Source organism: Charadrius vociferus, unplaced genomic scaffold, assembly GCF_000708025.1.
Source record: "Charadrius vociferus isolate BGI_N301 unplaced genomic scaffold, ASM70802v2 scaffold298, whole genome shotgun sequence".
NCBI lineage: Eukaryota > Metazoa > Chordata > Aves > Charadriiformes > Charadriidae > Charadrius > Charadrius vociferus.
Genome location: NW_009649936.1, coordinates 2,681,912 through 2,709,403, shown reverse-complemented (window position 1 = coordinate 2,709,403; position 27,492 = coordinate 2,681,912). Strand labels below are relative to the sequence as shown.

Genomic DNA, 27,492 nt, shown 5'->3' with positions numbered 1-27,492 from the left:
TGTGGCTTTTTTTTTTTTTTTTTTGTTAATCACAAACTGGGCTAATACAGCGATAAAGTCAGGGGCTCATATAAAGTTGAATACAGAACAGTGCAAATGGAGACAGGGAGTCATGACTTACTCATCAAATACTGAAAATAATATGAAAAGAGAGAGATGGCATAGAAACAGTTACTGATTATGTAGAGAGTGAAAAGCTGCATCAAAAAGAGATTTTAGAGGATCAGTTTCTATCTTTACAAATAAAAAATAACTAAACAACAAAATCCACCTTCCAAATGTTTCTGGAATTGAGTTTTGTATTTTGTGTCTGAATTTTTTTTTTTTTTTTTTTCCATAACAGTCAATATGGTCCAAGCTGGGTAATTCTGAATGTTACCATGCAAAGAGGAGGACAGGGACAGTTTCCCCACTTAAGCCACTTTTCTGGCATAATTGCAAGACAAAAAGAAACTGCTCACTGCTTCCTACACCTCTTCCCCTCATGCCAGCTTCTGTGTGCAACTTTTTACTCTCAGCTCATTACAAGAAAGTAATTTTATTGTCACATTTGGCTGGCAGCTGGAATTCTCCAAATGAGGTAAGCAGGGCTGAGATGCGTGCTCTCATCCCTCAGCAAAAACCTTGTAACATACGGTGCGGTTATGTCTCCAAGCGTTACGTGAAGAGGAAAACAGGCATCTGGGCTGGGTTCATTTGTAATGCTGTGGTTGCTGAATTAATATGAAAAGACAGATGAAGGCAGACACTTTAATTACTTCACCCTAACTTTTTATTACAACATCAAGTAAAATGGTGAGTTACAGAGGATAATGGGCGTGAAGCATCTGGGATGAAGTCACACACAAGCTCATGGTTTGCTATCTGCCAATGGGGTTTTAAATATCGATCATTTCTGTACATGCATCTTTGTGTTATTTCTGATTTTCTTGACAAATCATTTCAGGATTACTTTGTTTTAAGCTGTGAGGTAGCTACTAAGACTGGGACCCCGCTTTTTTCTTCTGGAATTTCCTGAACTGGGACTGTATCGCCACGGCCGCCCGCTCTGTCTCTGGCGCGTCCATGTCTATGTCAAATTCCTCTTGAACCTTCTTCTGCCCATCTGCTCAAAGAAAACAAAACAAAACATCAACAGTTTTTTCAAACAGTGATAAGCACTGGACAGCACAGGCGAAGAAACCTGCCCCTCTCTCCTTCACAGACACAGCGTGACGATGGGCAGCATATTCAGAAAAAAATCTGGGACCAGTTTCGGCAAACACAGACGATCAAATTCCCCAGCCCCTCCCAACGGCAGAGTCTGTGACAGCCCGTTGGTAGCTGGGCACCAAGCAGTGACATCCAAATGGTGCTCGGCAGTCACCGAGCATTACCCTCACGTCTGAGCAAGTCCTCTCCCACCCAGGGAGCTAACAGTGAGGGGGAGAGGGACCCTGCTGTGCCACCCTGCAGGCAGAAGTTACTCAAGTCCCCACATTTACTCTAAAACAAAGGCACCTTAAAATATTTTAAAGTAGGGATTAAGACCCTGTTCCTATCACATCTCCTGTATTAAAGCAAGCGATAATACTTCCTAAGGCAAATTTCCATCTTTTTCACTTGTTTCCTGCCTCATTCTTTCCAACACGTACCGCTTTTCCCTTTGAATCATTTATGTTCAATCTCTCTGCCACTGTGCTGCTTCCCTCACTTCTCCTTGGGCTCTGTTGGTGCCTTTCAGCCTCGATCCTTGGCTCTTTGCCTTCCTTTATTCCCACTCCTCAGCTTTTGGTGCAACCGCATTCATCCTCCACATGGACAACCCAGCTGACTTCGCTGAATTTTGCTTCATCCACCTATGTATTAACAGTGCAGCTCTGGGAAAACTCCTGCCCTCACTGCAAAGACAACCCTAATCTGCCTGGACTACCAAAGTGAGAACACACATTCCCCTCCGCTAACCTCGTCATACCACAGAGTTTCTCTTCTCTATACACTTGTTTGTTAAACTCACTTATATAATAATTGTTGTATCCCAGTCCTGCAGTGAATGTCATGCCAGGATTCTGCAGACAGTTCTACTTAAAACAGTTGGGGGAATTCACCCATTTTGCATCTCTTTGCTTTTTATTTGTGAGATTAATACCTCCAGGATGTTCATCCAGCAGTACTGTTAATGCAAATCAAGGGAAACACTTTCAACGCATTATTAAAATGAAAAGGAACTTATTCCCCTCTCTCTCTCTCTCCTTCCCACTAGCAAACAGGGATACCATTTAATGACTTTAGCATGAGTCTTGCAGTATTTCTTGCTTTTACCTCTTGTTCTTATTCAGAACTTAATTTTTCTGTCCACTTTCCATGACCAGAATCCACTCTAAACTGGGCAAATATTTAAAGGGAAGGTTTTGGCATATTCCATATTGATTTTATTTTAACTACAATAACCAAATACATGCAGCTATGTTAAGATAAAAGAAATGTTCACTTACTATTTTGTTTTGCATTTAAGAAAAAAGATGAAAATGTAAGAAGAAAGAGAAAGTCTGGAGAGGAAGAACAGCTTGAGAACTTACCAAAGTTTTGATTATACAGTATAATGAAAAGTTAGGCTATCAAAATGAAGATTTCATGACGAAAATGAATTATACCAACATTACATCACACTTCCATAGCCATTAAATCCAAGAATCTGCATGGTTTGTGTAACTATTCAAGCAACCCAACCACCTTAAGTACGGAAATACAATTATTGCCTTATTTTTCATGGGGAAAGGGAGGTGAAGGTCAGAAGTGACTTCCTTCTCCACCAAGCCATTGATGCAGCCAAGGAGAAAACTGAACTCTCCCATTAAAGCCATGTTGTATACTGAAAGTTAGAATGGCTTGTTAAAGAAACAGAAATGTCTGTACCAGTTCCTAAACTAATAATTATAATGCAGCACTTTGTGGAAATTTTCCTACCACCTCCTCCATATTGCTGCGTACACAGCAGAGAAATTGAGATTACTTTATTAATCAAATTTGAAAAGGAATTACCATTTTCACAATGACTTAGTACCTCTTGTTGGTATTTTGGGGGGTTGGTTTTGATTTGGTGTTTATGGGTTAAAGGGAACTAAGACAATAAATCACAAGATTTTATGTGGAAAGAAACCAAAAAAGGACTTTAAATCATCCTGCAAAAAACTAAGGATTTTTAGTCAGAACATGTAAATATAGGCTTTTCATTTGAAATTTTTGAGTGAAAAAAAATCAATAGCCTGCTCAGCTAGCTCTAAAAGTAACCACTCCATGATATCAGTAACAAGAAAATAAAAACCGTTTTACTTGTCCATATGTCAGAAACTCTCCTCTATTAATAGGGTCCTGTTAACTTATTCTAAAGAGAAGAGTATCACTTATGGAGAAATACTCTTATTTCTTATGGAGAAATATTTTATCAAAATGTTTATACTAGTAATGTAACAAGCATTTAATCAGCTTTGAAATTTATGAGACTAATGTATTCTCATTGCTTGATGATTTTCTTTTTTGTTGTAACGTTCTGACTTTTAGGTTCCTCCCTAACCACTCACTAGCCACAGCTGTCAGTCATAACAGTAGAAAACAAAAGTGGAGTTTATGCACCAATTTTAGTTTTTCAGTATATAAATTACTGTCCCTTGGAAATGTCAATAGGGAAAGCTAGATGGATGGATGAGTCAGCAGAATTGGTTTCATACTTCTTGATGAAATCTGGCTTGTACAGCTCATTTCCTATTACAGCCAAGTCTTAGCAGTGTGTTAACTTGCAGTAGTGACTCAGCAATCTTACATTAAGATTGCATAGATTTTAAAAACCCAGCATTTAGTACAATTGTTCTCTAGAATTTCCAGGCCAGTTAATCTTTGCTTGATGTGAATCATCATCACTGCGTTAAAATCAATTGTACTCCAATAATTTACCGTTATCTTAAGATCTGACTTCCTTTTATTTTTTGACCCATTCCTGTCAAAATGAAAAGCAAAATTCCTTATGAACTCTTTCTGTATTTCTCTTCTTCCCATCACGAAGGAGAAATGGTAGGATGAGAAGTTTTCAGCCGTGATTTAGACTTGTAGATTGAGAAATTAGAAGTGTTCAAAAGGGCAAAGACAGTAATGAAGAAATTCATTGTTAGCTTACAGAAGGTATAGAAATATATATAATGATTACACATATATGCAGAACGTACATTATAAAACAACATGCATATCATCTATATATAAAGTATATGACATACCTGTGTTTTCTTTCTCCCTATGCCCATCTTCCTCTTTCTCTTTCTATACACATGTATGGTATATCCACATTTGAATATATAGAGAAGCTATATAAATATAGATAGAAATACACAGACATATTTGCTTAAAGAGTTTTATGCCCTGTGTTAAACTGAAAAGAGATGGATGGGGTATTTCCTAAATTTTGGGAGTGGATTTTCTTGGAGTTGTCCCCAAAACATTTTCTATTGATGACTGTCACAACACAGATACTTTAACAGATGGATTGTCAATCTGGAGAGAGAATTAAGTGGTGTGCCTTCTTTGGCTTTGTCTATGCTAAGGGAAAAAGATTTTAGCTTTTACCTTGATTTGCTTTACTAAAAGTAGACTAATGATTTAAAATATATCATACCCTGCCAACTACACTGGTTTTGTTTTACTGATTAGTTAAAGAGCATGAGTTCCAAGCCCCATGGCAGGGCCATTGGAACTAGGTGGTCTTTAAGGTCCCTTCCAACCCACACCATTCTGCGATTCTCTGAATTAAGAACTGACCCACTTAACTACAGCGAAAATCCAGTCTGTGCTCGGGACCTGCACAGATCAGAGATGACCTCGCTGCACCAATATGAGTAGCTGAAAGCCTTTTTGCACCCTTGCTACTATATATGCACCACACTAGCTTTTACCTGTCAGTAGTTGTTCATATACCTCAAACATGCAGGCTATTAAGTTTGAATGCTCAAATTATGAAATTTATGCAGAGAACTGAAAGCAAACCCATATTTATGTCCCTCTTTCATTCATTGTCTCCCACTCATGGCCTTCCTTACACACTAGCTTGGGATCACTAGCTTGGAAGCAATCTGAAAACCCATGAAATTTTCACTCTCAACAGGCCAGAGCATAGATAAGCACTTGCACAGGCTTTACTCTTGGAATTGCTTTTTTCTTTCCTGCTGGTGAGTGCCAATGATTCTGTCTGATAACAAGCTACCTTTTTCTAAGCTACCTTTATGTAGCGATAAAGGTATATCTGGATTCCCTCTCCCCATCCTCAGTCATACATGCACACTTTTGTTGATATCTACACTTGCTAGACTATGCGCAGATTTCTTCCACATGGATATCTGAGGATCCCTGGACTACCACAGGCCCACATGAGGAACCCAGGAGGAACAAGACTGTTGTCAGTAGACTTGATTTACAAGCTACTTGTGATTTTGAGGGATTCAGAAATCAAAAACATAAGATAAGCAGTGGCCTGCACTTTCTGCTTTCTGACAGGATTTGGTTTCATTAGCACCATAAAAAAATCAAAACCCTGACCTTTCTTACTACACTCAGCTATTTCAAGGCTTGCCCTGAAAGATTTCTTCATAATTAGTCCAAATTCCCTCTCCTAGATAGTGACTCCCACTCTTCTTCAGAACATGCCATGACAAGATGAGGGAGTCAGTACATGTTCCTGCTGGGTTCTGATCACCTCCAGCAGGAGAGGCAAACAGAACAATCCCACGCCAACAGTCATGGGTTGGCCATAACAAAATTCTAGTATCTGATGAGTTTTTCAAAAACGTGTTTAATGTGGACTGACCCTGGCCATGTGTCAAATCATGCAAATCTGAATTGTGGTGGAACAAACTCCTTGAAGCACAACATCAACTGCTTGGTGAGCCCCTCCATCCTAACGAGCACCCCATGCCCCAGCACCAGCTTGGAGCTACAGACTACTTTGCAGGACTAAGACTGAGACAATTTGCAGGGTGCAGGTTTTACTTCAGTATATGCAATAGTCATCCCAGCAGGAGAGCCTGAAACAGCATCTAATTAGCTGTTTTCCAAATCTAACATTCTGAGAGCTCATTTCACATTGTTGCAATTGAAAAGGAGTCTATTTATTCCATTTCCAGATGAAACATTAGAATGCTGTCTCCGTAATCTGCTACAGTGCCTCATAATCCATTGCAAACACTGGGTGGATAATGAAGCTGCCTGTAACAAGGAAAATAATCAAATCTTACACAGAAATCTACCCGGCAAACTCTCAAGAAATGTGTTACAAGTGTAATTATTCACCAATATGCCTTCAGCTATTTCTTTCATTTACTTTTAAACTATAAAGTAAAATGAATTGTGGCAACACTGGAAAAAGAAAACACTGCTTACTCCATATGGGCCAAAAGACTACAGCAGTCTTTTGTGATCTTTGAACTCAGGCTAAAGAGACTGGTCTTTTCCAAAAGTGCTCGTGGAAGGGCAAAAGCTAGTGGGATGGACCTGGGGGAAAAGAGGACTCACTCTTTATTCTCAGAATTTCTCCATCCTCCAGATGAAATAGAGATTACTTGTCACCTTCTGGAAAAACATTCAGCATGAAAAATTGCATGGGCTGGAGCCTCTAACTGGCATTTCATGTCTTAAGCACTATCCTCCGCCCCTGCTTACCCTGCCCACATCCAACAGGAATCATGGGACTACACTGAGGATGGTATACTCATAAAATGACTATACTCATAAAAATATGGCATTTTTCAGGGGCTAAACTGCAGCATTTTGAAAAAGACTAAATGAAGTGTGGGACAGAATCACAACATCCCATAACATGCCAGAAGCTGTATTTTGCCTCAGGCAGGATCATTACCTCCCACTGCGCAAAAGATCATTCAAGCTGTGACAATCTTTATGCTACTCTGATTCCAAGCTATTACACCAGTCTGTCCAATGAGGCAGAACAGTCCCTAATTAGAGAGGACCAAAATGGGCAGGAATCTCGCGGATGTTGACATTCATGTGGAGGATTATCTTTATCTTTATGTGATTGGAAGAGTCATTTTATCTGACTAGACTCCACAAAGCAACCAGCCAGCTAGAGAAAACATATGGGTGCTTAGGTGTATGGAGGCCAGATTTAACTCCTTGCAAGTGCTAGTTTTGAAGGCCAAGAATTGGTGTGACCATTCTTCCCCCTCTGTATTCAATTGAGGGGTGAGGAAGTGAAAGACAGGGTCTCGTCTTCTTCAAGAGCAGTCAATCTAAGCTTTTTGTTCTGTGTGAAATGAGGAAAAATAACACCATAACTGACCTTATGGCTGAAGAAAGGAGACAGCCTACTTCTCAACAACAAAAACTCTCCAGTCAGTTGCCAGGACCACATTACCCAGCTAGCTGGCTCTGAGCCTTTGTTTTGGCCACCTGCCGCTCCCCAGCAGACTCTCACTTCACAAGGCAGATGAAGAGATGGCAGTGTTGGGACAGTGGACATTGCCCAAGCCCAAGAGAAGAAAGAAAGCAGTACTGGCATGCAGAATAAAGCCTTAACCTGACCTTGCCTCCTTTTATTTATTTCCTAGCCTTTTCTTCTGCTGAATGAAATGCCAAGTAGAGGCCTCTCCAAGATCATCAGCTCAGCAACTACAGTTTGTTGTTCTCTGTGGTATCCATTGCACTAGTTTTGCGACCTCACTAGCTTAGTGTATACAGCTTGCAGCTGTGGTCTGTGGAGACAGGCTGCTGTGAGGACTTTGCCTCAGCACCCCTCCAGTGATGGGATGATCCAAAGAGACTTATTTATATGAGGAGCCTGTTATAACACAGTGGGCTGATGAAAGCTCATTAGCACAGTACCTATGCACTTTGAGGGACAGGCTCCATGGTACTGCTGGTGTGATACAATATTCCCATTGTCTAGAATGACCTTACTGCATATTATTGGCCTTTCTGTTAGCTCTGCTTGCATCCTAAGTTAGTATCTAGCCACAAACCTCTTGGAGATTACTTTTTTCACATGCGTGTTCCTGATGTGACAACACAAAAGTCTATGAAATTTTGGTCTAACTTTCCTTGGTTGATGCAGTAATTTAAAGCCATTGGTTCTTGTGGTATTCCTGGCTAATCTCCAATTTGGTGGTCATTTGCAAAAGCCCTGAATCCATGGGAACCTTGTAATTACTTGCTTTACCAACAGACTAGCATAATGCTAACACAGTATCAGGCCTTTGTGGAATTACCTCAGTGTGACAGTCTTGTTGCCCCTTGACCTCCTCAACCACAAGAGGCACAATCCCTTCCGTCTTCTGAGCAGCAACCATGGCACTATGCAAGACAGAAGTTCTGCCTTCTTCCCCTTCTTATCCATATCTGCACAATGGGGTATCACTATTTGACTGTTATATGGATAATCCAACTCTAATCTTCAGCTACTTCATTTTTAAGGACAAATTTTCTCTAATTATCAGAAGAATAACACAGTAATTTTTCTTTCTACTCATTAAAAATGCTGCAAGGTAAGATACTAATTTGTGACAAGAACTACATCACTACATTTGTTCTTGTTTCTTCCCTCCATAATGAACTTAGACATTCATGGCCCACCTTCCAAAGTCAAAGGCTGCCTGTTCTGTTTGAATGTTAGTAGGGTAGGCACTCGATGGTGGGGGAGGTTATGGGTTTATACAAGGGTGTTTTTTTTTCCATGGTCAGCTATTTGAGGTGGTAGGTGCTGGGGAACTGTAACGTCCACACAGCAACCATCTCTGAACTGAAGAGCAAACCCTGGAGCTCAGCAGTCTGCTGTGACTTCAAAAGCACAGTGTGAAGGGAAATAAAGGTTATCATTAGTGATCAGATTAAATGTAACAGCTATTTTTATCTGAACCACACCAACTGGCCCCTTAATATCAATCAAAGTAAGCCAGAAAAGAATTAACATTATTCGATTCAACTGTAAATTACAATTTGGTATAAAGAAGACAACTTCATTAGGCAACCAGAATCTTTTCTTCTTCAAATTGACCTTTACTTTTGGAATGCAGTGTTGTTATCTCTAATTTGAAAAATTAGTTTTGCTGTAGAAAATAGTGGTTGTTCTTTTATTATTTTAAAAACGTTATTTCGGCATAAGGCTTTTGAAGTGTCTGATTAATCCTTTTTTTCCTAGTTGTAATAATGTTGAAGAGCAGTAATACTATTTCTGACATAAGATAAATGAAGTAGCACAAAATTATGTATATTGGGGTAACATAATGAAACAGAAAGGAATAGTAATAAAATTCAGTTTATAAAAATTATATTTTCAACTAATTCATAGCCAACTACAGATGAACTGATTTTGCTCAACAATTAATACAGAGGCATTGTTTTTATTTAAATACTAATATTATTTTAGCAATCATTCCTCATCTTCAAAATAACTAATGTATCACTTACAAACTTTTAAAATGGCTTACAAATACATAACTGATGCATAGATAGGTACGTAGGTGTTAATGGAGATCTATGAAGTATTCTGGGCATGAAACTAGAGGCCATAATTCACATCCCCATACAGAGACCAAACTTAGTGGAAGTTTAAATAGGAACATAGCAAATTAAAATGGCCAACTTAGCTGCATAATCTCACCTCTTGCTAGCTAAAGCTGCCTCTGAGGATCACTAGACTGACTAGCAAATGCAATGGAAGCCTCTGGGAGCTAAAACGAAGTGGTGCTGGGGATCAAGTGCTACCACAGTTACGTCCCTCTGTCACTGCAGAACAATGTCCCACCAGCAGGGATAATATACTTAGCCCTAAGTCCTCTCCTCCAGGAGAGAGTGCCATGATCCTCCTCACAAATTCTGTCCAAAGTTATGGGAGTCTCTTTCTGCAGCTGCATGTATGTCATCTGCGATATCCCAGCTAAATTTTAAATGGGAATAATTATGATGTGCTTTTAATTTCCTGTGCAATCTCTAGTTCTCACTTCCTTGGTAAACACTGTGCCTTTAAACAGTTTTGCTGCTTGACTGTGGAAAGAGCTGCATTTCAGCAGTTCGTGAAGCAAGCCGCCCTCTTGCCTCGCTAGTCAACTGTTTGATTAATATATGATCAGTTACTTTCCTATTATGGTAGCATTCAGGCGCTCCAAGTCATAGCTGGGAACCCTAATGTGGTTACAAATGCAGAACAATAAATTCTCCCCCCTCCACCGCCCCTCAGTACTATGACCTTTGCAAAAGTGTCTTCAGCAATAAAGTTTAAAATAACAACAGGAGAAATTCCTCAAGGCTGCCTCCTAGGCTATGGCTACACCACCACACTACCCAAGGTGACGGTACAGCTCAGGCACCATCCACAGCTTCTCTAGAGCATGTAATACTCGGCGCAGCCACTGGCATAGCTGGGACTGTTCCTGCCTGGCTATTGTGGCCACATAACACGGCAAGGACCCTACCTTGCAGGCAGGGTGGATAAGAACACCCTGGGTTTTTGAGGGAAAGCTGTAGCTCTAAACTGTTAGGGAACTAACTCAAAATGAGTTGGCACTTGCTACTAATTGTGTGACGACCAACAGTACCTGAGAGCCCTTGCAAGGAATCACAGAATCATAGAATGGTTTAGGTTGGAAAGGACCTTGAAGATCATCGAGTTCCAACCCCCCTGCCATAGACAGGGACACCTCCCACTAGACCAGGCTGACCAGGGCCACCTCCAGCCTGGCCTTGAACACCTCCAGGGATGGGGCCCCAACAACTTCCCTGGGCAACACGTTCCAGTGCCTTACAACTCTCAAAGTAAAAACTTACTTCCTTATGTTTAATCTAAACCTACCCTCTTCCAGTTTAAAGCCATTCCCACTCATCCTCTCACTACATGCCCTAGTAAAAAGTCCTTCCCCAGTTTTCCTGTAGGCCCCCTTTAGGTACTGGAAGGCGGCAATAAGATCTCCCCGGAGCCTTCTCTTCTCCAGGCTGAACAGCCCCAACTCTCTCAGCCTCTCCTCATAGGAGAGGTGCTTCAGCCCTCTGATCATCCTCGTGGCCCTCCTCTGGACACGCTCCAGCAGGTCCATGTCCTTCTTATGTTGGGGACTCCAGAGATGGATGCAGTACTCCAGGTGGGGTCTCATGAGAGTGTAGTAAAGGGGCAGAATCACCTCCTTTCACCTGCTGGCCACACTTCTTTTGATGCAGCCCAGGATACGGTTGGCCTTCTGGGCTGCGATTCAACATTGCTGGCTCATGCTGAGCTTCTCGTCAATCAGCACACCCAGGTCCTTCTCCTCAGGGATGCTCTCTGGCCATTCCCCGCTGAGCCTGTATTTGTGCTTGGGATTGCCCTGACCCAGATGTAAGACCTTGCACTTGGCCTTGTTGAACTGCATGAGGTTGGCTTGGGCCCACCTCTCCAGCCTGTCCAGGTCCCTCTCGATGGCATTCCCCCCTCCAGCGTGTCTACCTCGCCAAACAGCTTGGTATCATTGGCAAACTTGCTGAGGGTGTCCACTCGACCCCACTCTCCATGTCCACGACAAAGATGTTGAACAGTACAGGTCCCAGTACCGACCCCTGAGGAATGCCACTCATCACTGCTCTCCACTTGGACATCGAGCCGCTGACTGCAACTCTTTGAGTGCAACCGTCCAGCCAGTTCTTTATCCACCGTGTGGTCCATTTGTCAAATCCATGTCTCTTCAATTTAGAGACCAGTATATCATGTGGGACGATGTCAAACGCTTTGCACAAGTCCAAGTAGATGACATCAGTTGATCTTCCCTTGTCCACTGCCACTGTAACCCCTTTGTAGAAGGCCACCAAATTTGTCAGGCATGACTTGCCCTTGATTGAGCCATGCTGGCTGTCACCAATCACCTCCTTGTTTTCTATGTGCCTCAGCAGAGTCTCCAGGAGGATCTGCTCCATGATCTGGCCTGTAGTTCTCTAGGTCTTCCTTATTTAGGGGTTATGTTTCCCCTTTTCCAGTCGGCAGGAACCAAGGAAAATGTAAAATCTTTCCACGTGGTACTGCCTCCCCTGTGTTGCATAACGGCCTCACTTTCCAGGAATGCTTCCCCCCCTCCCTTTGCAGTTTATCAGAGTAGCTAAGGAATCAGCTCAGAGAAATGTCAGCAATCACAATATGCCACACAGAAGTAGCAGAAAAGGGTGCTCAAATTCATGCACTGCCAAAGTGAGATAAGCTGGGGAAGATGGCATAGGTTATAGACGAAAACCTGTCAATCAGAAAAAGGAGGGGAGTCAATCAAAAGAACCGTGGTGTGGAGTCAGAAGGTATTTCTTTTCACACACAAAATGAAGAAAATGAAAAGCGAGATTTTGCCCTGCTCATCTTCAAAGTGGAAAGTAAGGGCAGTTTCTAGGCAGCACTGTATACAGGCAGATCTCTGTTAGCAACTAATGAGAGAGCTATTTTAAGTTTTCACAGTAACTTTAATAAAAACTGTTACATGAGAGCTTGGAACGTCACACTGAGAAGATATTCTTCTCTTGTAAAATCCACTACCAGGTTTTAATTACTAAGTATTTAACCACACACTCAGCAGTGGACAGTGTAAGGTATAGGAACGGAGCTTTGCCATTCAACATTACAATCTTAAGCAAAGAGTCATTTCAGTATCTCCTACGCCTTATCGCATGGTATCAAAAAATGCCTTGTAAATAAGATTATCCGTAAGAAGCATTTACTTTACTGCATAGATTAAATGCAAAAAACAAACATCTTAAGTTAGGTCTAAACACTGCAATTTTTATTTGCACGAACATGGGCACTGTTCTGTGTTGGTAATAGGATAATTACTTTGGCACAATCTCACCATGAGAAAGACACTGCTTTAATACAGGTATGTACAGTGGTATTTTTTAACATCTTGCACTATATGCCAGCTTGGGGGTGCTTGTGGAGGCAGTTGGGTCAAAGTCTTGCAGATAGAAGTGGAGCTTGCAAGGTTAAAAATGCCCAAGGAAGCACCTGGAGTCCTTTGGAGACAGAATAAAATTGTCACAGGGTATGTGATCCAGCCCACAGACTGCATTTAACAATTGTGCTATAAGAGATTCTTTTGGGAGTGTATTTGGCAAAAGAAAGTTTGCCACCCAAAAATGCAAACGTATTCCATTGGTAGAGCCCCAGAGATGTGATGGATGTAAACCCTAGGCTTTTGGAGCAGCTCCAAGGTAGGTCAGCCACAGTCTAAGCAAAGACCAGCATATTCTGATAGACATCAATTTACCATGAGACTTGGCCTGCCAGTAGATCTTACATTTTCCTGCACCAATTGGCTTTGTAACTTCTGCTCTAGCATCCACAAGTGCAACCAGATGTAGTGCTGGTCTGATGCAGTCTCATCAGTAGTCTTACTCAATGTTCTGTATAGTGAAATTCTCTCACAAAAGGTACAAAAATTTAATGTCTCTGACTCCTCAAAGCAGATATTCAGCTGTAGTTTTCCAGCATAAAGCAAAGAAATTCTGTTGCAGGAGGGTTCTAGGAAATTTCCACTGTTTTGCTTGGACTGTTATCCAAACAGAATCATTAATTTGAGTTTACCATGTCTCCATTGAACACAAAAAGCCACATTATATGTTTATTTCCCCTGCAGGCTGGTTTGCTTAACTTTCTTAGGGAGAGAGGGGCACCTCAGGAGAGTGGATGCTAACACTGAAATAGCAGTAAGGGGGAGAGAAATGAAGATCCTGTGGCAATATGGCTCTGGAAGAGGATGAGAAGGAATTATATGCTGGAGGCTGTTGTCAGCATATTCCAGGCTGTCTTGCCCAACAGCCATTTGGAAAGCCATGCTACATGTTGTACAGAAGCTCATTAGGCCAAGCATTTAAAAACTGGATTCTAGATAAAAAGCTCTGACCAGTTCCTGAGAAAAATTCACTTAACCTAACTTGCAGGTGTTTACATCACAGCTTAGCAGCAGCTCACTTTAGAAAGAAACCATCAGAGAATAATAGGCACTTTGAGGGTACAATTTATCTGACCTACTTTAGGCAGACATTTTAAGATGAATCTCACCCTTGAATTCCTTTCCTATATTGGCTAGTTCTCTATTAGCTACAAAGGGAGCTCAGGGTGACTAGTTCAGATGTAGATATTGATACTTAATCAAATGAATAACATTCCCTGAGCCCAAGTGGTGCCTGAACTATGTATTGTAGAATTTCATATGAACACACTTATCTGCTATTTCATGTGAAATTCTTTCTCATCAAATAAATTATTTAACCCTTATGAAAGGTACTACACTGAAACTATAGCAGCTAAGAAATCTTATGTGCTTCGGGAAGGAAGACAATAAAATAAAGACAGGCATACCTCCTCACACTACTCCATCTGTGTGCTTCCATTCCATTGTTAGCATGGAGAGAACAGCTCACCTTCAACAGAGGGTCACAGTGAACATTTGTTCCCTCTGCTGAGATTGCCAGTGAAGCTGCCTGTTGTGCAGCTGATCTGGATCCCCTCATGTTCCCTCAGGAGCTGACTGAACAGTCTACATGCATTTCTCTTTTTATAGATATATAATTGAACAGACAAAAGACCTGTATCAGCACCTCTTGCTATCTTGCTATTTCAATTTATTTCAAGGATAGTGAATTTTTGTGCATGTATGTGTGTCTGCATGCTATGGAGAGCCTACTGCACGCTCAAAAGCCTTTTATTTTAAGTGTACATCAGTAAGACTTCTTGTATTTCCCTAATAAGGGATTACAGTTAACACCACAACAAGCAATATCAAACGCTTCATATGAACAAGCAGACAAATGACAGTTGCTGTGAGAACTATCATTGAATTTGCAAGCTACTGCAAACACCAAATCTCCGCTCTGCTATTTAGCTAATAATGAGCCAGGTGATGGCTGCTGCCATTCTGCTAGCTCAAAGAAACCTTGTTGCACCTAGCATGTGTCAAAGGCAACCATTACTTGACTGCAGGACTCTCCTACATAAAGGAGAAGAAATAAAATGGGCGAGTCAGATGTACTAGATGTGCTGGAGAAGACTACCTTTTAAAAGGTATTGCTAGCCATGCTTCTCATTGCTGATCCAAGCCAAGGAAGGCCCCCACTGACATGAGATTACAGTCAGCACAAAGCGCACAGAAAACCATAGTGACTACCTCCTGTTGCAGTTCCCCCAAATGAATCCCCTCTCTTTCCTTCCTTCCTGGGTCCTGTGCAACACCTGTGAGTAAGAAGACATGGCTTCTGCACCGAAATCTTAGCTGGTGTGCACTCAATAGAGAATTCTGATTTTACAGGACAAGTATACACACGCATTCTTTAAATGCCAAAGCACACAAGTTACTGCCTCATCATTCCTTAATGGAAGAAACACAAACCACCCATACATCCTTGCCTTGTTTTTTTATTTCCCCTCCCCTGCTGTAGAAACTGATACTAAGGTTAATATGATTATTGGCTCTGAGACAGAACGTGAGCATAGCTCAGGTCTCCCACAAATTTCCTCTCACGGTGTAATAGAAAAGACCTTATTGTCACATAGGACAATTTATTGTTTGGCATAGGGCAACAAAAAATGGCAATTAATAGATTCTCTAAAACACTGGGGAATTAATCCAGAAGGGCAAGCTGTCCTTCTCAGTAGCTTGTTCATTACTTATAGACAGTTACTGTATTGTGAGGCTAAAGCCTGGAATTCTAACAAGTCAATACCAAAGCTCTGTGGGATTTCTTGTCCCTGACTTTAGTGTCTGTATTTATTGAGTGAGGACTGATGGTATAGGGTAATGTAATTTTCCAAGCCTTTTCAAAGTAGCAGAGACTAATGAGCAAGGTCAGGCACCAAAGGCACTAGACAGTACTTCAAACCCTGCTTCTCTCTTTTTTTTTTTTTCCTTTTCCCCATCTCATAAAAAAAATAAAATTCCAAACCCTCTAGGTCTCAGGCACTGACTCAGCAACATCCTCTTTTGAACTTGATGCTATTTGAGATAAAGGGTGGAGGGGTTGTTCTCCCGTAAGAGTGCAGTTATATGTAATGACAAGCATCTGGCTAAATTGTAGATCAATAAGGCCAGGTTACAGTAGGCTTATTCTCAGGTCTATAGCAAGCAGAAGGAGCACTCACCTTCTGATAGCCTATGTATTGATTAATTGTACCTACATCTTTTTTTTGTTTTTTTTTTTCTTAATGTTGGTAAAAGCAAGCATGGTTTCCCAATAAAGTCCCAGTCAAAGTAGAAGGTAGGCCCATATTCCTAGCTTTTTATATATATCAGGAGGTTATGGAGCAGGGAAGGGAAAATGGTCTCACCCTGACAGATGGTGCACTTAAACCCACACAGTACATTGAGGACACAAAGAAAGGTTGTACATGCTTGAAGCACAGTGCATTTCTGAGCTGCCAATGAAAGCGGTGGCTATGAAGTACCACGCCGGCCCACCACCCAAGCTGCCTTCCAGCCCTCAGGGTGGTAACAAATTACTTTTGTTACCTGGATTATTCCTTGCCTCCTCCTTCTCCAGAAGGGACTGTCCTCCTTTTTCTCCCTCCCACCCTGGTCCAGCAGCACCTCATTTTGCTTGGCAATCTTACCTAACAGGGTTCATGCACAACCACACCTTAGTGCAGCCCCATTCACCTTTACAATATACATGGCTTCAAGATGGAGGAATAAGTGGGTGAGAACAGAACTGCAGATCCATATGCAACACGTTCCCCTATATGTCTGTGACTGGCTATGTCCCCCCTGTAGATCTCTGCCTTGTGCTGAAAAGACTTACACTGAAACAGAGAGAAATGGCACTAAGCTGTGCAGGGATTTTGGCAGGTGGTCACTGAACATGTTCATTCATTTGTGGGTTGGTTTTTTGTTTGTTTTGGTTTTTTAATTAAAATTATGGGTGAGTGTTGAACCTTTATCTCAAGCACAATTACAAAAAAAACCCACACCACCACACAACTTCCAGGCAATAAATTGGGAAGTGATAGCGGAGTAAACTTTCACAAGGTTCAAAAATAAATTATTCGCTATAAATATATGGTAAATGTTTTGTATCCTTGAAGATTCACAAGGTGTCCCTGAAACTCAGAAAGTGATAGTCATCTGCTTTTAAGTATAAAACATTTTAAATTAAAAAAAAATGTAAAAACATTTTAAAACAAAACAAAAATCCAAGCTTTATTGACCTGGGGTTGTCTGGAAGAAAAGAAGATGTCCTGTTCATTTTATCTTTATTTTCACTTCACTAATTTTTCACCTGGCACCTTTTAGCAACTGCTATTTAAAAACAATTTTATCAGGAAGGGTGGGCATTGATTTACCAAAGTGCTGCAATTGCAATTAGAGAGTCATTAAACCCAGTGCCAGATAGTCTAATTGACATGAAAATCTAACTGAGGCCAGGAAATAAAGGCTTCCCTCCTGCTTAAGTTGTATGCTTATTGCACACATAAAGCTATCTAAAAAGAATGTTAAGGTTGCAAAGTTGAGCATGAAAAAGTTAGTAAACAACAAGCTACGTTAACACTTTAATTCCAGAAAAACCTGTTTCAAATTCTTAACTTCACAACCTTCATAGTCTTAGGACCGTGTCCCATTTCCTAGATTTAAAGAAAAAAATACATATTCTGCTGCAACATATGGACACCCACATGGTTTCTCAGCACAACTGCTTGGAACTGTTAGATCCACCACATAGACGTCTTGTTTTCATGAAGTAACTGACAGTGGTAGTAGACTGTTGTCCACTGCTTGACTCAGCAGGAAATGGGATGAGTTGCGTATTTTGCCAGTGGGTTTCATAGAGCTGACAGGAAAGGAACAATGAAACAATGGAAGGTACGGGCTGCAGGCTCGGAGACTTCATCGCTCAGTGATGCCTTCAGATGTGGTGGCCGTTTCTGTTCTACCTCATCTGTACGAACTCAGGGCTAGCCTCATATCTTCCCCAGTCTAGATCCTCTTCATGGTTCCCAGTAGACCTCAACAATGCTGCTGCTTTATCTGGATAGTCCTAGTCCCCAAAACGGTACCAGGGTATCCCCTAATCTCAGAACTCCACGCCAGCCCCTTCCAACACTAACTGGCTTCTGGCCTCCTCCAGTTCTTGCATCCCAATTCATATTACTTCATCCCAGTTTCCATTCAAAAGTATGAAAGCCTCCCTAATAATCTGGGGTTCTAGTTTCCTTATGAGACTTACTGAACTCTTTCATGGTTTCGCCCTTTGACCGTCCTGCTTCAGCTTCTCTGACCATCTGGTTCCAAGGAAGGAGGCACATTTCCTTCTAAGCAACTGTGGTATCTTGGGAACACCCAAGGGGCACCACCGTGCTCTTAGTTTCAGTTCCTGGCCAAAGTGTAGCTTACAGAAGCATGTAGCAATAATTAAGGAAAACTATAATTTCCTTAAGCCTTGCCAAGACCCTGTTGATTTAGTTGTTTTAGTGCTTACTATTTGGCTCAGTGATGTTGAGTTTTCATTTTAAAAAATAATTAACTGCTTCACTGAACACATGCAAATGTAAGACTTGTCCTAAACATTTATAACTTGGCCAATTTTGAAGATAGAAAAGTCACATCCCAGATGGCAAATCTTACATTTCTGTTCAAAATGACAAAGGCTCAGAACAGTCAAAAAAAGGCCACCAGAAAGTGTTTTTAATTGCTAGACATGCTAGCATTTTGTTCAAGCCTCATTTTGGGAAACAACTGGAATGACTTTGCTGAACCCTTCCAAAATACTTCTGCTTGAGGCAAGCAATCAACATGACAAATTTCAACCTAAGCAATTGGATTTTGGCAAGGCTGTGTACAACTGAGAAGCGAGCTTTTAACCAGTAGAGTTCAGCAGCTCTCTTAATCGGCCTTGCCACCAGTCCCAATTGTAATAAAGAAAATAGAGTATATGAGTAAAAGAATGCAAACTAAATGAAATAAAAGTTATGGATAGCTGGAAAAAATCTTTAAAAGGGGTCAAAAAAGGAGTGTGAATATTCCTGTGCTGGTGTTTTGAGAGTTGCCAAAGATTTCTTCATGTTTTGACCTCAGAAAAATAAAACAACAAACAAAAACCAGAAAATAGTTGAGTCACTTAAAATGATTACATGGAAGACAAAAATTCATCAAAGCTCTCCCTTATACATTCTGTGCTTGAGGAATTCTCTAGCGCTTAACTCTGCTACTCATTGAAAACTTCTCTAGAAAGCATTTTCCCTTGTGTGAATTTAAGCTTTGACAGGCACTTTTTGAGTTCTGTTTGAATTTACAGACACGTCAGATTGTCAATAAAGCTGATCAGAAACAGCATCTTAGCTGACACACACTGTTGACCAACCTCAGATCATTAGTCCAGCCCATGTGTTCTAACCTAGATAGATTAATTTTTCCTTGCCCTATTTCTCAGGATTACAAGCCCCATAAATTACAAGATTAGCATGTAGAAGGAGGACTGGAAATTTCATGCATTTCCTCTGCATCAGAAAAAACAAGCTGGGTTAGTGCAATGATGGATTTAAGTTAAGACTTAAACCCCTGACATGGCAAGTTTTGGCATATGCAGAATGTACAGTATACAGCACACCCCAAAACTAGTCCTTGTTGCACTAAAACCCACCTAATTTTCTTCACTGTTTAAATTTTTAGACCTGAATGTAAACAGAACCAATTAAATTTTTTGTCTTCTGTTTTGCTCAGGAAACCCAATATTTACTCTTTCCTTCCTTCCCAACTGAATAAGGCTGACAGAGAGAACAATTCAAAGCCCTCTTGTTTACAATCCCACTATTTTAAAGACTGCTTTGTCTCTTTCTTCGATGCGGTGCTCTTCTTCCAGATGTTTCTTTGCTGCCTATTCATCTGGCCCTTGCTTAAATCTAGTCTAGAAAACAGTAAATAACTTGTAAGACTGAAGAGAAATGAAAGACTGGGGGAGGGTCACCCCTGACTCCAAATTAAAGCATTAGTCAGTAACCTAACCATTTTGGTGAATGTATGCTCTTTACTAAATACCCAGACCAGAACTTTGTCTGGGAAAATAAGAGGATGGAAGAAAACTAGGCAGTTAGAGGGAAAAGCAGCACTTGACCTGAAAAGACGTGAAATTCTCTGGGGGAGGAGAAAGAATGAGGAATGCGACAGAAACACAGCACAAGGGAGACAGTAAGAAAGGAGAAACTGCTTGTGCAAAAGATAAAAGGAAAACTTCAGTTTTTATGAAGATGGGAAGAAAGTAAGAAATAACTAACGTGATCCATCATAGCAGCCTGGTCTGCCTGGCAGAGAGGGCCAGTAGCTTGGAATCACCCCAGAACGTCCCACTGTATCACATGCTTCATCCCACTCTCGTGAGCACACTCACTTGTTGCTGGTGAGAATAAGGGGTCTCACTGGCAAAAAACTGTCTACTTATACAAGACAATGAGTGGTTAAAAGCTTCCATATAGTGAATGCCTCTCGGGCCTTGCATAAACCAGCAGAAATCGCTGCCAGCATAGCTATGGCAATTTGCAACAACTGAGGAGCTGAGACTGTTTTCTGTTGCTTACCTCAATCTGTGCAACCTCTTCTGACTAGCAAGAACCAGAATGATATTTTTTTTTTTTTTAACCGAATCAATCAGACTTTCTCCTGAAACAAGCCACTGCGGGACTGAACACTTTTTTTTGAACTGCCTCAACTGAAAGTCTACATTGCTTTTTGTTTTGTTTTCTGGCATGCTTGGTCAAGCTTATCAAGTGTTTTGTCACATCCAGGCAGAATCACTTACGACAACAAAAGGTATCCCTGACATTAGAAGAGGAGGCTGACAGCTCTAGGCTGGATCACTCACTATATCAGCAACTACACTGAAACGTTAAGCTGTGATGTACAAAAGTGGAAGCTGTACTCCGCCTCTTGCTGCTAGGCCAGAAACCTCACAAACACACAGCAGAATAGAAGCAGCTGCTCTCTATCTCACCTTAGGTTAATTAAATGCTAGTTCCTATTCTGCAAGTACAGTCAAGAGATCTGCACCTAAATATGCTTCATGGTACCACATAATCCCAGAGAAAAGTAGTTACAGGCAGAGAAAATTACTGCAATGTCCTAAGAGTTGTATGAAGCTTGAAACTAGGGTCAGATTTATGGTAGTTATAAAATCTTTCCATGCCAAGTTTCAAGTAAACTTGGATCTATTTATATTTTGGAGAGGAAAACAATAACTTCTTAGTGATCTTGCGTAGTACCCACTCCAAAAATAATGGCAGTTACGGCTGTGCTTACATTTAGATTCATTAAAACTTGAAACTTAGAACCAAACGGAGGGGAGTGCCAAGCTCACACAAACGGATATACAGGGAAGAAAGTACAAAGAGACACTAGTAGCCCTTGATGCAGCTTTCTTCACTGATGGTTTTTTTTTTTTTAATGTGTGCAGCAGAAGAAAAAGAACTAATAAAAGGAAGAAAATAGGTATTCTAATTCCAACTCACTCTGGACCTCAGCCAGTCCACCGTGTAATAGAGAAGATGCTGATGTTAGCAGCTGTAATCTTCTCAAGATCATGAATAAAGACCAAAGATCTACACTAACTCAGCCGCAACTGGGAACAGCCTCTAGATTGCGTTGTTCACAAGATCTGCCTGTGGCATGAGCGGAATGAACAGAATAGCCAAAAATTACAGTTTCTTTTTGATGTTCTTCCATAATGGAATGGCTTTTAGCTGAGAGACCTCCAGAGGACTCCCATCTTATGACTCAGTCTCTTGCTTTTTATTTATGTGGTCCCTCATTCAAAACCCATAAATTCTTAAACAACAGTTGTGACACTTTTCTCTGGCATAGGGCCACAGTTTCAAAGTCCAACAGTCACTGCAGACTAGTTCCATCAAACCTCCTGAACATGGGCAGAAGAGCTCCAAGTCTTGCACCCGTTCGCACCGGGCATGTCACACGGGCCTATCTGCCAGTGTGCTAAGCATATACAGTATTGTTTATGGATCCTTAATCTCAAGATTTCTTTTCACTGGTGTCTAGTAGAACTACTTCTTTCTCTTTAATTTGACAGAGAAAGGAACTTAAGCCAAAGGCTTAAGTTTGTCTGAGATGAGACAAAGTAGTGCTGATAGATAGAATGATGACTCATGACTGATTGGCAGAGCCTGTGTCTGTGCCCTCCACTGACAGCATCTATCACCCAGTGATAAAAAGGTCCAAAACCACCCATCTACATTTTTTTCTTACTTTCTTGGCTAAAAGAAACCAGGAATGGTTTTTTTTCCAGCTTTTCTTAGGCAGCACAACATGTCTTTGCCTCCCAGAGGCAGACCTCACAAGAGATACCAGAGTTGAGTTACGAATAGGTTCATTGTAAAGGTCACTAAGAAATTTTTGCTAGTGAAAAATACAGCTGTCCGCTTTATGAACAAAATTATTAGATGAGATCATAATACACCTGTGCTTTGCACTGTCTGCTAGTAATTAGTCTGCTGGCTGCTACACTAAGAGGTAGTTGCTTCTGGATGCCAAACAGCCTTGAATCCAGCTACCTCAGCTCTGTCTAGACATCCTTCCCTATGTGGGTTCTAGCCCCTGGTTATTTGAGGTGAAGAGAAGGGGAGCATCTCATTCTCATCTGTGCTGTATGAACAGCCATGTGTATAAGCCAGGATGGGGGTATACACACTCCCATCATACCCCAAGATGGGGCCCAAACATAACTGGAGGTCTGGTATTACATGTGCATCCACATCTTTTCTCAAAAGTACCACAACGGATAACCTACATTCAACTCAGTGAAATCAGTCTAAGATAAGAAGAATAAATGTATTTTCAAGCTTTATTAATCTCTCTCCTCCTACCCTTCTGTTTAGCTGTACAAATTTGGTGCTACCCTTCTGCCACAAACCAGAGAATCCAGCCCAGAATTTTCTCCATAGCTAATTGTTGCTTCCTGACAGAAACTTGGGACAGAAACTCTCTGCAGCATCTATAGGGACCTCAGCCCCAAATTCTTCAGGTGCTAGCAATTTTAATGAGAACTAAATTATTTTATGAACACTGAAATAGAAAATTATTAGTATAAATCATTTACATGTAGTAGTGCAGCATTATTTAGCTGAAGAAAACAATACTAAGAAGTACTCCTAAAAAGAAATACTTCTGGAGAACCTATGAAAGTAAAAATTACTTAGAGTAAAAAGGACGTTAGCAATCCAAAAGGCTATCTCTTAGCTGGCTGGCTATCAGTATGAGATCTGTAACTTAGATTAGAAACTCCAGAGCCAGGAGAGTAACTGTTGGATTAGTACAGGCACATAATGAATTCCAAAATCCTATAATAATGTATTGTTTTTCTGGCTATTAGCCTGGATTTTAATTAGTTTGTGCTAATGAATACATTTGTACATGTCCATTTTTTACTGGCAGCTTTTAGATGAGCTAGTAAATTGGTCACTGTGGAGTGCCAGTATTTCACTAAAACCTAACAAATAATTAATGCTTTCCCCACCTAGAGTCAAACAGCAGTCTCAGGGGTTTTTAGGTATAAATTAGAATGAAAGATGAGATACTCAAAATACAGTTAGAGTACTCATTCATCAACCACGATTAAATAATGTTACTGTGAGACCCTAGATAAGTGTTGAGAGCTGAGTTCCAGCCTCTGGACTACCCACAATATCTCAGGAGCTGCCAGGGCACCCTGCCCGATTTTCCACTGTGACTCTTGAAATGCCTTTTCCATATGCAGTCTTATCCAAGCTGCTTCTTTTCCAGAGAATTCCTCCTTGGAAAATACATATTTTTCTTAGTCCTTCCTATTCATAACCCACTGTGGTCTAGAGAAAAAATGAACCAATATCAAGCATGCTTGACCAAAGCAAATGCTTTCACCAGATCCAGTATCCTAACTAAGACCTCAAGCCAGGAAATATTTGGATGTTTTCACATGCAGATTTCTATAGAGAAGATGGCTGGAGGAGCTGACATGAGATGGCCAGGATCAGCCAGACCTAAATAACAATGGAGTTGCTTGAGGTGGGATTAAGGAGAAATTAAATGCCTGGGTCCAAAACTAACATTCTGAAAAACTGTTGAGCATCCACTTAATTCCAGAGATATACAGGCTCTATATGACTTTTATTTTAGTATTACCCACAAATTCCTCAGCCTTGATAGAGCTGCGCAAGTCAGAAGTCATTTTATACCTAAATCAGATTAGGATCTATAAACACCAGGCTCTCCAGAAAAGCTCACTCTGATAAGTATCATGTCACAAAAGAATACGTTTCTCTCCGTTGACAGTAAATGGAGCTTTAGGTCTCTCAAGCACATGTATACCAATACAACCAGGCAAGAGGAATTTCATCCCTAACCTATCGAGAGGGACAAAGTTTACTATTATTAATCCTAACAGCTCCTGTTGAGCATAGGAATCCCAGATAGATACACGTGGGCTGAAGTCCCACTTCGACACATCCTTCTCTTGCATAAGGCACTTTACATAAGGTCCTGAAATCTACTCTGAGTACCAAAACTGACGGTGCAGCGCTGTGCTGGTTCATGTTGTAGCATCTAATTCCTTTTTGCAGTCTTAAATGGTCTTTGTTCTGGTCACTAGTTCAGCTAAGAACCAAATTTTAATCATGTCTGTAACATTCCCGCTGATCTAAATTCTGGTGCCTGCTTACACAAGGGAGCCTGATAACACCAAACTACAAGCTAATTTTGGAGCAGCTAGCTAAGTGCATTAAGACAGCTGTGTGCTATAAATTCAAATCTTAAAAACCTTCAGAAAAAAATGATTAATCATTTACCGAATTACTAACAGACAAGGAACTCATAAGTGGAAAAGCATTTTCATTTAATTTACAAAACCAAGTCTTCTGGAAAAGAAACATAACAGAACAAAACAAAAGACTGTCATATGAAGTAAGGCAGATAGCGTGTACAGTCAAAGAGAAAAGTGATGTTTCTGCAACAGTAAATCTTGGTAACCACTGTTGTACATTGATTGTGTTCCTCTCTCATTTTTCACTTCCACTAAATTAAAAAACATGCTGCTGAGCAACATCCACCTCTTGTAGTCTTTTAATCATCCATTGTTAGAGTCTTGGAACATGTAGAGGTAGATATGCAAGTCAGTCCAGCTCCATGGATTTCCAGTGTAGGTATACTAGTTTACATATACCATTGACTCTAGTCCTGATACAGCCCCAAACCATCTTTGATGACATAGGGACAGATTCATTTCCAAGGTAACGTTACTGGTTTTACTAGGGTTATCTAGGGACTGGCTTGACCCAGGTCCTTCATTTGAGTTCCTACCAGCAGCAAAGCAGAACTAAATGTTCCTCTTTCAGAGTATTGGTGACAGCATAGTTTCAAATGAGTGCACATTTGTGGAAGCAAGCCAGTGCATGTCAGCTACGTGCCAGTCATGGAAAGAAGTCTCATTCTCCCTGGTGCATAGTCAGGCAGCACACTGATAATCACAGACTGATTTCCAAGAGAAATATGGCACTTGTCAAAGGCGTAATTTCAGTTCTGCCTTTCCTCATTAGCACCTGACGGGAACTCCAGCATATTTGTGAGTCATCTAAAAGGCAAAAACCACCAGCATCACCAAAGCTTTATTATCTTTTTCCTAGTTTACAACTGACTTTTTTCCCTAGTGACCTAGCCTGATCTTTACAGACCAGCTTTTCAGAAAGGCTTAGGACTTCTAGGACCCTTCAGGTGCTCAAACGCCCACTGAATTAGGCACCTCCTAAGTGCCAGGATCCCAATGCTGCAGGAAGCTGGATCCAAGTCACATTGTCATTGTTGAAAGGCCAAAGAAACCAAAACAAATGTCTTACCAAACAGGGAAGTAGTGGCTGTCAGCTAAGGGCAGAAAGGCAAAACCCAGAATGTAACAGGCCACAGTCAACACAAATATCAAAAAACCTAAGGACAAAGGAACATGTCAATATCCTCATGGGTATCCTGAAGAGGTGTGGGTCTCCAACTTAAACCTTTCTACCTTTAGTTTTCCTGGTTTGCCTGACAACATGGGTTGGTGGTTTTTTTTGTTTTGTTTGTTGTTGTTTGGGGTTTTTTTTTGGGGGGGGAGGGGGGAGGAGGCATGGGGAAGGCATGCACCATCTAACACAACAGTTCTGTGACCCTCATATTAACTGAAGTTAAAGGTAAGCATAATTCATGATGATTCCCTTGGGCTGCTTCTGCTTCCTATCAATACTGTAGGAATGCTACAGCTCTACTAATTTCTACCTCCTGCAAAGGTAGAAAGGAACAGACTGTATGAGTGACCGTATGTAAGTATATATACTTATATACATGTGTTCATTTCTCACATTTTTAGAAATGCAGCTCAGTTCTCAGTTTGAGAGTACCACATGTGAGCAGGCACACAAGTTTCCCAAGTTGCATGCAGGCACTGTGTGCAAAACAAAGATCCCATAAATTAATCAAGTTATTCTTGTAGCAAGCTGGAAAGAAAGAGATGGAGTGAGGCAAAAATTGTTATTGTTATCTCTATTTTTAAATACTTGGAAGACACTCCGTTACTATGGTGGTGGGGACCATATAAGTACCTAGACAGATTCATTTGTAGCAGGAGCATTAAGTGTTAGAGTTTTTCCGTCTCAAAGGTGCCAGCTAGCTGGGACCTCTTCCTTTAAGGCAAAAAAAAAAGAGGGAGAAATATGTTTTGAAGTAATTTTATATTTTTAAATACTTAAAAACTGAGCTTAAAAAGCTTAAGTCATTCTATGAATGTGCTATTCTGCTTTGTTTTTTTCCTATGGGACTTCTGCATTTAATTTGCTCTCCTGGTACTCTTTTATTAGATAGGAAACCATTTTTTTTCCTCTCTACTTCAGTCCCAGGGAGGGGAAAAAAAAAAAAAAACAAACATGCAAGAAAAAGCTGCATAATTAACATTACATATCAACATACACACAGATACCCTTTATGTGCATATGCTATATTCTTTGTGTCAGTAGATGGACTTATTTGGTAGTCATGGGAGTAGTTATAAATTATACACAAAATGAAAATTTGCAGGGGACTCCAAAGACAGGACATTGGCCAGACTATATAAGCACTGCTGGCTCTGCTAATTGATGAAACTTTTAATACAATGCCTTTTTTTTTAAAAAAAAAAAAATGTTTCTGCCTAAGCATTTTAAAATGAAAGCTTCTCATTACAAGATGAAGTGCAGCAGTAATGCACAGTGTCAAACCCAACCTGTCAGATAACAGAAGAATAAGAACAGTATCTACTCTCTTACAAGTATTATTTAAGTTTAAATTAAGTATATTCATTACTTTAAACTCCACCAGAAGATCCTCTCCATAAAACCAGATGGCTTCTTCATGTGTACAGACACATGTGAGGGTAGGTGAAGTTTCAGTACAGAAGGTGTCTACTTTATCTCAAACACAGATAAAAATTGTTGGTTTAAAAGTTTTTGTTGCCAGGTAAACATCAAAAGTTGTGGATATAAGAACTTTTGTGAAC

General features: G+C 40.7%; 1 protein-coding gene across 1 annotated transcript in view; it reads right to left on the bottom strand.

The window, feature by feature from the left end:
- Positions 1-299: 299 nt before the first annotated feature.
- The window catches only part of PCP4 (Purkinje cell protein 4), a 34,132-nt gene continuing 6,939 nt past the window's right edge, over positions 300-27,492 (bottom strand). Inside the window, exon 3 of the mRNA XM_009891367.1 lies at positions 300-1,105. Within this exon, the coding sequence (XP_009889669.1) occupies positions 978-1,105 (128 nt within the window). The 3' untranslated portion in view covers positions 300-977. The remainder of the gene's footprint in view (positions 1,106-27,492) is intronic.